General features: G+C 38.7%; 1 protein-coding gene across 3 annotated transcripts in view; it reads left to right on the forward strand.

Annotated features, from left to right (window-relative positions):
- The first annotated feature begins 42 nt into the window (after positions 1–42).
- EIF2S1 (eukaryotic translation initiation factor 2 subunit alpha) overlaps positions 43–11,108 on the forward strand; it is a 23,380-nt gene continuing 12,314 nt past the window's right edge. The window contains exons 1-2 of one of the 3 annotated variants that reach the window (XM_017500778.2): positions 43–281; positions 4,825–5,066. In XM_017500778.2, coding sequence (XP_017356267.1) covers positions 4,826–5,066 — 241 coding nt within the window. In that variant the 5' untranslated portion in view covers positions 43–281; position 4,825. Of the gene's footprint in view, positions 282–380; positions 560–2,288; positions 2,371–4,824; positions 5,067–11,108 lie in introns of those variants that run through there. The other 2 variants (XM_017500788.2, XM_017500782.2) reach the window with 2 other exon arrangements.

The following is an 11,108-nucleotide window of genomic DNA, read 5'->3' on the forward strand; positions in this document are numbered from 1 at the left end:
TTAGCTAAAGCTAAGATAGCGAAAAACCGTACTTTTCAGGTCCTACCACGATCTAGATTCGTCCTCGTTCTCGGAGGACCCAGACTCTATGGTTAATGATGAAGAGGGCTTCTATTCGTTTAGCGCTTGCGCAGTGCAAGGAGGGTTCGCATGCGCAGTGTGGGTGAGCGAAGCGCACGCTGAGGAGGATCGGCAGCCGGTGCGGGAGCAGCAAGCCTGGTCTTTTCTGATTGAAGGAGGCGGCGCTGGGTTCCCGTGCGGGAAACACACACATACCTCAGGTGACTAATCCCAAGCTCGGTTTCTCCAAGAACTCACTTTGGTTTGTGTCCAGTGACATGGGTGTTCGAGAGCGGGTAGGCCCCGGGCTAACACCTCCCTTTCCCGTCCCTGCGCGGGAAGTGGCTGGACAGCACCGCTGCCACCCGCGCTGTCGTGGGCCTCCTCGCCGGCTCCGTGTCGGTCATCCTGTGTTCCAGAGGCATCGTTGTTGGAGCAGAGGAATCTCGTGAAGGAAAGTGGGCCGAGTGGATTATACAGCCTCTACAATATGCCGAAAGTGAGAATGCCGTGATGATGGGGCGGCCTCGGGAGAACTCTGTGACACCCTAACTTTTACCCCCAGCTCAGGACGCTGAGCACTTTGCTTTTTCCGGGCCAGAGAATTCCATCTTTTCTTCTGCCCCAACAGTTCTACCAAAATTTCCCCTGCTTCCCGGTGGAAACCAAGTCGGACTCTAACCTGAGAAACCTGTGGGATGGGCACCGTGTTGGAAAGAGCTGGGTCCGAGTAGTTTTTCATCTGATAAATTCAATGAGTCACCCCTTGAATCAAAATTAAATGAGACTATTGGGTTTATTACTGTTACTATCAGTTTGTCGATTTTTGGCGACAGTGAGAATAGAACTGGGTTAAGCATAGGCTGGGTTAACTATGTTAGTTAAGCATAACTAAAAGTCTAAGATAAGCACATATTTTCGGATTAAATGCAGTCATCCTAAGATCTCTTTATCCTTAAAACTAAGGCTGTTTTAATTTTTATTAAGCAAAACACATGATTTCTTGGAAAAAAGGTATAGCACAGAAATCTTTATTTTCTGTCAATTGAGTTGTTATTCAAGGAAAATTCTTCTCTGTGTCAATAGTTTGGGGATGACTTTAGTGAGAATAGGCAGAACTTTGCTGCCTATTCTCAGTTCATCTGGTGCCAAATGACAGCGATTCTCAAAAGATGTAGTTGTCTCATGCACAGTAATGTTTGTATAGACTTGGTGATATTTTCTTTTTCAACTATAATGATGAAATAAAAGCTTTATTTATGTAGCACTCCTATACCAAGAACTAACATTCAGAGAGCATTCCTAATCCGTGTTTGATCCAAATTAGAATTATCACTAGAGTTGTCCCCATCACATATTTTGGAAAGGAATGTGAACTTCTATATCCATTATGGCAATTTGACCATGCAGTGAGAAGTCCTACCTACCATTTGTCCTGCAAAATAACTGACGATGCAAGGTATTTGAAATTAACCTGGAGTTTGGTTGATGTATTTTGAAAGGTGGCTGATACTTTTTACATCAGAACACATAAGAGTATTATAGTGTGCTGTGATATTGAGGTTAACGACATTCTTGAGCTCCTGCTCTAGTGCTTGTTAAGCATTTGTCCTTAAGAAAGTATTATAATTTAGTATTTATGTTCCTCCTTTTCCTGTTCATTGCTTCACTGTGCTCCTTTCATAGTACTTTATATTGTAATTATTTGTTTGCTAGTTTGTTTCCCACTCTGCCTTTAATTACTTAGATAAGAGTCTTTTTTTCTCTCTTTTTTAGAGACAGAGTCTCTGTTGCCCATGCTGGAGTGCAGTGGCACGATCTCAGCTCACTGCAGTCTCTGCCTCTGGGTTCGAGGGATTCTCCTGCCTCAGCAACCAAGTAGTGGGATTACAGGTGCCCACCACCACACCCGGCTAATTTTTGTATTTTTAGTAGAAATGGGGTTTCACCATGTTGACCAGGCTGGTCTGGAACTCCTGGCCTCAAGTGATCCACCCACCTGGGCCTCCCAAAGTGCTGGGATTACAGGTGTGAGCCACCATGCCATGCCTGGTAAGAGTCTTTCTTGTTGTATCATTAGTGTTTAGTGTGTAGTAGATACTGAAAAATAAAAAAAATTAACAAATTATATTACAAAATGAAAAACAATGCCTCCTTTGCCTTTTAATATTTTTTGTTTGACTAGCACATTATGGTTTTCAAAATGTTTTTACACATACATGTCATACCCTCAGTAAACCTGTGATGTGCATAGCACAGATAAGAAACTACGGTTCAAAGGAGGTTACCTTTCCCAAGCAGCCACTTCTAGTAAGTACCAGAGCAAGGACTGGAACCCAAGTCTAGAACTGTTCCCCGAGTTTACTGTGTTAATTGCATGACTTGGCACTTCTTGAGGACCAAATAAAATAAGTCAGAATGCTATGAAAAAGATGCAGCTGAATACATACCTAGTGTGACTTTGATATTCCTGAATGATTTTTTTAAGTCAAAAAAAATTTTTTTAAGTTAAAGTTCTTAGCATTTCATTGGGCAATATGTTCCAAATTTATCAACCAATATGTGGTTTTCATTGTACAGATTATTTTTGTACTTACTCAACTACTTGGTGTCTTTACTATGAATAGCATACTATCAACAGTATTCCTTTACTTACCCTTTATGTTGCAAAGAGACTTGGGCCTCCTGAAGAAACAGTATTCATACTTATATCCCTTCAGGATTCTTTTACATGATTGCCTCAGGCTGGAGTGCAGTGGCCTGACCTTGGCTCACCGCAACCTGTTTCTCAGGTTCAAGTGATTCTTCTGCTTTAGCCTCCCGAGTAGCTGGGATTACAGGCATGTACCACTACACCCAGCTAATTTTGTATTTTTAGTAGAGACGGGTTTCTCCATGTTGGCCAGGCTGGTCTTGAACTCCTGACCTGAGGTGATCCTCCCACCTCAGCTTCCCAAAGTGCTGGGATTACAGGCCTGAGCCACCATACCTGGCTTACCTATGTTCTTTAACCATCAAATTAAGCTTTGCTTCCCCCAAAAGCATCAACTTTACTATTTGGAGAAACTTGGTAAGTAAATGTGGTTTTCATCTGTTAAATGTCTTAAAACTGTTCCACACATTTCTGTAACATAGTTTATTTTGATGCCCGATTTGAAACTTTTTTTAGCTCTCAAATTTGAGAACTTTACATACACATATTCAACAACAGGTTCCCCACCATCCCCACCCCCACCACCGAAAAGCCCTGTTTAAAAATGAAACAACCAGTCAGCTGTTTCTTGGCAGTTAATTCTGGCCATTGAATGTCTACTTCTCTTTATTTGCTAAATCCCTGTTTTGTAGGGATTTTGTATTCTCTACAAAGAAATACATCTCTGCTACTGTGATTAATATGCTGCTTTTTGTTGTCAAACAGATGAGTACTAATAGTTTGCACTTATTGGTGGTGTGTGCTCTAGCACTGAATATATATATTGCTCCTTTTTAAGTAAAATGTTTCTAATCATATTTATGAATAGTTTTGAGAGAATACAGTCTGATTTATAAGAGCACAGACTGGATCTAAACTTCATGGATTCAAATCCTGACTCACCACCTGTTAGCAGTATGTGAAAGAACAAGCAACTTAACCTGTGCTTTACTTTTTTAGTCTATAAAATGGGAAAACTAGGGGAAGAGTTGTACCACAAGGAGATAGGCAGTGGCCAGTTCATGTAGGATTCTGTAGGTAGTGAAAACGTACAAAAGTCAGTAGGAAGCTACTGGGAAGATACATGCAGGTGCCAATTAATAAGTTATTAAATGAGTTTTCACAAGTTTTCCTTAGGCCTTTAAGTTCTGTTACTACCTTTCTTTTGAGCAATGACAACAGTTAAGGTTGACAGAAAAACATGAAAATCATCAGCCATGATTAATTTGAGAGCTTCCTTTTTAAAATACGCTTCTACCCATGTTACAATTTCACGCTTGAGGATCTTGGAAAAAGAAGTGCGGAAAGTAGGTTGGGTAGATCAAAGGGAATAATTATAAATATCTTTAATGCTTAGAGATTAAGAGAAACTTTAACTTTGTGGTAATGGAGATTAAAGCTTTTCTCAAGATTAGGTACACCTATTCAACAAAAGTAAGGAATATTTGTGAGTAATGGGGATAGGAGAAGCTAGACGTTGTGAATTAAAGGAAAAAATTGTTAAAGGAGGATGCATTTTCGTTTGTGATTAAAATTTTTTAATTTTTTTGTTGCTTTGACGTGACACTAATCTTGGCTATAATAAATGCTAGAATATATCATTTGGTATATTGGTTAGGATTTGGGTAGAAAATTCTTTCCTTTATATAGTGAGTGGTAGCATATATAATCTTTGCTAACTTAGGCAAAGAGTAGCTTTCGTTTTGCTGATTAGTTATAATAGTGATGCTTCCCATCATTTGATATACCTTAAAGTAGTATTTTACTCTTGAGTTATTCCTTTAATCCTTAGGTCTTGGAGTACTTTATAGATGGTCATTATTTTTTATGATTCCTCTGAAACTAATGGCAGAGAATCACCGAAGCATTACAAAAACGTTGAGTGAAATAAAGATTAAAGCTTGGTTCCTGAACATCATCTGTTTTCTGGTACCACTTAAGAAGTTTCAAGGGTTGAGAAGACTAATATTTTTTTTTCATCTTTTCTTTTAGTGGCAGGAAGTAGAAAGTTGATTTTTCTTAAATTTTCACCTTAACTGAACACTTATTTAATTCTTTTGTTTAAATTGCAGAATGCCGGGTCTAAGTTGTAGATTTTATCAACACAAGTTTCCTGAGGTGGAAGATGTAGTGATGGTGAATGTAAGATCCATTGCTGAAATGGGTGCTTATGTCAGCTTGCTGGAATACAACAACATTGAAGGCATGATTCTTCTTAGTGAATTATCCAGAAGGCGTATCCGTTCTATAAACAAACTCATCCGAATTGGCAGGAATGAGTGTGTGGTTGTCATTAGGGTGGACAAAGAAAAAGGTAAGTGAGAAAAATATCTGTAGTGTAAATTTCTGATTTAAAATGGTTTATTTAAAAATACATTTTTTGTAAATTGTACATTGCAGCTTAAAAAAAAAAACTCGTTTTATGCTTAAACTCTTTTACATACAAAGTTGTTAGAAAAGGATGCCAATTAGCTGTTTAAGCAAGATCTCTTAAGTTAGTAGTTTAATTAGTACATCCTAGGGTTTTATGGATCAAATAACTTGAATTTTATTTCTAGTGTTGATGAGGATCTTGGTAATTGACTCATAGTAACCAAACATGAAAGAGATAAGTAAACCAGAGTGCTAGTTCATTTACATTGGTAGGCCTGAATATGTTGGTTGCCTTTTTCTTTATTTAAAGCTAAAATAGTGGTGAGATCATTGAGTAAGCATGAAAATGGGGCAAATGGGTTTTAGAATCTTTACATAAGCTTTGAAAAAGCAGTATACTATGTGTGTACATGCACACCTGAAATCCAGCATTATATATCTCACTGGTAATTAGAATGTTTGTGTCTCCCAGATACTGTGGTATCTTTCAGACAGTGTTGGATAACTATTCGTTTTTTACTTACTGGATGCTTTTTCTGGGCCTCATGTAAATCATCACCTTAGTGAATACTGTTTTTTTTAAACATGGTGTGCAATACCATTAAGTGGGTTTTAGTTTCAGCCATATTACTGTAATTTGTTAGTTATTAGTTTTAGGGCATTAGTTTCAGGCCATGCCTGAAAGTTCAGTGTCACCTTGATTGAACTTATCCTTCTGAATCTCCTCAGCCATCTAGTTTACTGATGCTTTCTCACTTCTACAAGTGATTAATTTTATACATACTGACATTTAAATGTTTTTGATTATAGCCTTAGATGATACATAGACTTTGAGGATGTCTTATGCCTTAGGTAGTGACTACTACTTTGAGACTATTTGTTAAACTTACGTAAGTCTTCACATCACTGCCCTAGTAGTACCTAAAATATTATCTAATCTTGTACTTCCTATTTTTTTTTTTTTAAGAGTTGGGATCTTGCTCTGTCACCCAGGCCGCAGTGTAGTGCTGTGATCGTAGGTTGCTGCAGCCTTGAGCTCCTAGATTCAAGTGTTCCTCAAGTAGTCCTCCCAAATAGCTAGAACTACAGGCATGTGCAACCATGCCCAGCTAATTTAAAAAAAAAAAACTTTTTTGTGGAGAGGGAGGGTCTCTCTATGTTGAGACAGGCTAATCTTGCTCAAGCAATCCAGTTCAAGATTAGCCTCGCAAAGCAGGCCAAAACTGTGCTCAGCCTTCTTTTTCTATTGTATAAAATATATACTAAAGGAGAAATCAAATATGTTTTTAGTTGCAATCAGAAAAAATATGGAAAGGCATACTTCCTTATGTATAGTAGATACATGTAAAGATACTTCCATTTGTTTGTATGGCATTAACTAAAACCAGGAAATGACCAAAATAGGGACTGGTTAAATAAATCAGGACAAATGCATGCAATGCAATTTTATGCAGAATGAGATCTGAATATTCTCATATAGGAAGATCTCCAGGATAGGATAAGAAAAAGAGCAAAGTGCAAAAGAGCCTACAAAGAGGATTCATTTTGATACTAGAGAATTAGGTCCTACTAGACAAGCCTTTTGACATACCTGCTATAAACCCTGAACAAGCATGAAAAATAACTACTACCTAAAGATAATGAGGAGCAGCCAAAAGCAGGCCAAAATTGAAGGTGAGTCAACACTTAGAAGAAAGGATATGTTTTCTGTTTTATGCTTAGTACATGCTAAAGACAGCTTCAAGCTGGGCAGCTAAGGTTCTAGCGGAAAACTTAACAGTCTTACTGGCTTTAGAATTGGAGGTGAGAGTTCTAGATAACTATAGTAGATGGAAGCTGGTGGTGGTTGTGGTGAGCATTAGAGAAAGGAGACAAAGGGAGAACCCCTAAGTCTGTATGTAGATTCTGCCCAAATCTCTGGCTTATCCCTGAACTACTGATACACAGGATGAACTCCAAGTAGCCCAATAGGGAAAAAAATCTGAACAGAGTTCAGTTACTTACCATCTAGGGAGACAGAACTTATAAGTTCAGATATTGACTACCTTCTAAAACAAAAAATCTGTTTTTATAAGAGGAACATATGGGAATCCAGAGTCTTTGCCACAGGTCCAGGATGCAATGCAAAATTGCTAACCATACAAATAAATGGGAAAATATGACCCATACAGAAGAGAAAAGTAACCAGTGGAGACTTACCCAGAGATGATCCAGGTGTTGGGACTACCAGACATGGATTTTAAGGCAGACATTATAACTGCTCAAGCACATTAGGGAAATATGCTTGTAAGAAACGAACAAAGTAAAATCTCAGAGAATTTAGAAACTTTCACAAAGAACCATAGTCAAGTGTCCTTTAATGACAAGAATACATTCTGAGATAATGTATCATTAGGCAATTTTGTTGTGTAAGCTTCATAGAGCATACTTAACACAAACCTAGATGTATAGCCTACTACACACCTAGGCTATATGGTATAGCCCATTACTCCTAAGCTACAAACCTGTACAGCCTGTTACTGTATTGAATACTGTTGACAGTTGACACAATGGTATTTGTGTACCTAAACAGAAAGGGCATGGTAAAAATAGAGTAGACAAGATAAAAAATGGTGTACCTATATAGGGCACGTACCATGAATAGAGCTTGCAGAATTGGAAGTTGTTCTGGGTTAGTCAGTGAGTGGTGAGTAGATGTGAAGGACTAGGACATTACACTATTGTAGACTTTAGAAACATTCTACAGTTGGCCGGGCGCAGTGACTCATGCCTATAATCCCAGCACTTTGGGAGGCCGAGGCCAGCAGATGACGAGATTAGGAGTTTGAGACCAGCCTGACCAACATGGTGAAGCCTCATCTCTACTGAAAACACAAAAATTAGCTGGGCGTAGTGACACCTCACCTATAATGTCAGCTATTCAGGAGACTGAGGCAGGAGAATCATACAAACCTGGGAGGCAGAGGTTGCACTGAGCCAAGATCGTACACTGCATTCCAGCCTAGTCGTAAAAACTAAATGTGCTACATCACTAGGCAATTGGAATTTTGCAACTCCATTATAGTCGTATGGAACCACCATTGTATATGGAGTTCAGTGTTGACTAAAATATCATTATGCAGGGCCCAACTAAATATAAATTCTAAGGCCGGGTGCAGTGGCTTATGCTTGTAATCCCAGCACTTTGGGAGGCCGAGGCAGGCAGACACCTGAGATCAGGAGTTCAAGACCAACCTGGCTGACATGGCAAAACCCTGTCTCTACCAAAAATACAAAAATTAGCTAGGCGTGGTGGCATGTGTCTGTAATCCCAGCTACTTGGGAGGCTGAGGCAGCAGAATTTCTTGCACCTGGAAGGCCGGAGGTTGCAGTGAGCCAAGATGGCGCCTCTGTATTTCAGCTTGGGCAACAGAATAAGACTGTCTCAAATATATATATATAAATTCTAGAAATGAAAGAGGAGAGAACAGAAAATAGATTTGATTAAATAATGGCTAAAAGTTTCCCTTATTTGTTGGGGGGAAAAAAATTTACAAATTGAAGATGCTCCACAGCTCTTAAGCAGGATAAATGCTATTAAGATCATACCCAGGCATGTCAAACTGTTAATACTAAAGAAAAAAGGTAAAGAAAAATATTGAAAATAGCCCAAGGAAAAAGACATATTACCTACAGAATAACAGTGATACAAATTACTATGGTGTTCATACTGAAAATAATGGAGGCCAGAGCATTGAATGATATCTTTAAAGCACTCAAACCAGAATTATGCATCTAAAGGTAATATTCAACAATAAAGGTCAAAATTAAGACTTTCCAGATAAATAGAAACTAAAGACATGGCCCGGCCTGGTGGCTCACACCTATAATCCCAACACTTTGGGAGGCTGAGGTGGACACGTTCCCTGAACTCACAAGTTCAAAACCAGCTGGGACAACATGGCAAAACCTCGTCTCTAACAAAAAATACAAAAATTGGCTGGATGTGGTGGTGCTCACAGTAGTCCTAGCTACTCAGGAAGCTGAGGTAGGAGAAAGGCTTGAGCCCAGGAGGTGGAGGCTGCAGTGAACTGAGATCGCACCACTGCACTCTAGCCTGGGCAGTAGAACCAGACATTGTCTCCAAAACAAAAAAAGGTGGCGGGGGCGGTGAAATTAGTTAGTTCTTTAGGCTGAAGAGATGTGATGACCTGAAATGGAAAATACACAGGTAAATATAAAAGACATTTTTGCCCTTCTTAGTTTCTTTAAATATATTTAACTGTCTCATTTGAGCCTGTGGAATTGTAAGGTGTACAGTATTATAATCTGAAAAATACAGTGTTACACAGTATTGTAATCTTACGGCACTACTGCTATACATGCAGTCCATTGTTGACTGAAATGTTACGCAGTTCATGACTAATTTTATGAGGCCATCATAACCCTGATAAGAAAACCCGACAAAGTCATGTTTTTTTAAAACAAATTACTGACCCAATTTGTGATTAGCTTAGATAAAACAATTCGTAATAAAATATGTTTTTCAAATCCAACAATGTATAAAAAGGATAATAAAGCATGACCAAGTGGAGTGTATGGAATGCCATTTTGGTTTAACAGTTATAACTTTATGTTGGCTGGGCATGGTGGCTCATGCCTGTAATCTCAGCGCTTTGGGAGGCCCAGGTGGGAGGATCACTTGAGCCCAGGAGTTCAAGACCAGCCTGGGCAACATAGCAGGACCCCCACCTCTTTTTATTAAAAAAAAAAAATTCTTTTTTATTAATGTGTGCGTTTATATGATCAGTTAATTAACAAAAGTACAAAGGCAGCTGATCAAAGAAAAAAATTATCTTTTTAGCAAATAGTGCTGAGACAACTGGATATCCATATGTAAAAAAGGACCTCAATTCAGACACCACCTTATACAAATGTTAAAATGAATCAGAGATGTAAAAGTCAAATCTAAACTTTGAAATACCTCTAGAAGAAAACATAGGAGTAAATATTTGGTCTTGGATCAGGCAAAGATTTCTTAGTTAACAGTTCTAACTGCTCCACATGGGAATGTAAAGTGCCACATTCATTTTGGGAAACAGTTTCGCAGTTAAAATGAACATATACTTAATATATAACCCAGCTGTGCCATTTTTAGGAAAATGTATGTTCACAAAAAAGCTTGTACCCAGTTTTTAGTGGCGTCGGGGCGATAGAACTTGATTTTGGTGATGTTTAAATCACTGTATTCTTTTTATAAAACGCAAAGAATTTACTACTGAAAGTGGTGAATTTTAGTGTATGCAAGTCATACCATTTTAATGAAAAAGAATGCTCAGAATATGAAATAAATTCAGTGTATGTGAACAGAGTATAGGAGGAAAACTGTAACCATTTTAATAGATGTGAAACAGCATTTGACAAAAGTTATCCCCCATTCATAATAAAATGTCAGCAAATAAGAACTAGAACAGAATTTTCTAATCTGATAAAGAGTGTCTAGAAAAAAGCCACAGACATGCTGTCCTCCGTTATTGAGAACAAGACATTCACTCTCATCACTGTTACTCAGCATTGTGCTAGAAGTCATTGCCAGGCACAGGTTAGTGGGTTTCAGCCATTTTTTGGCTATTTGACGTTGACAAGTTAGTTAACCTCTCTTGGGTTTTACTTTCTTCACGTTAAAACAAAGAAAGAGTGGAGGGCTGTGAGAAAGAGGATGATAATCTATGCAGGATTGCTGTGAGGGTTCAGTGAGATGTTTAAGCACCTAACATAGTTGCTTGGATATGGTAGTCACGTGGTAGATGAGATAGTTTTAATTTGTTCTCTGTGTACGTGTCTCTTCTGTGAGAATAGCCTCTTTCCTTAAAATGAACATCTTAGGACGGGCGCGGTGGCTCAAGCCTGTAATCCCAGCACTTTGGGAGGCCGAGGCGGGTGGATCACGAGGTCAAGAGATCGAGACCATCCTGGTCAACATGGTGAAACCCCGTCTCTACTA

Source organism: Cebus imitator, unplaced genomic scaffold (assembly GCF_001604975.1).
Source record: "Cebus imitator isolate Cc_AM_T3 unplaced genomic scaffold, Cebus_imitator-1.0 Scaffold13, whole genome shotgun sequence".
Taxonomy (NCBI): Eukaryota; Metazoa; Chordata; class Mammalia; order Primates; family Cebidae; genus Cebus; species Cebus imitator.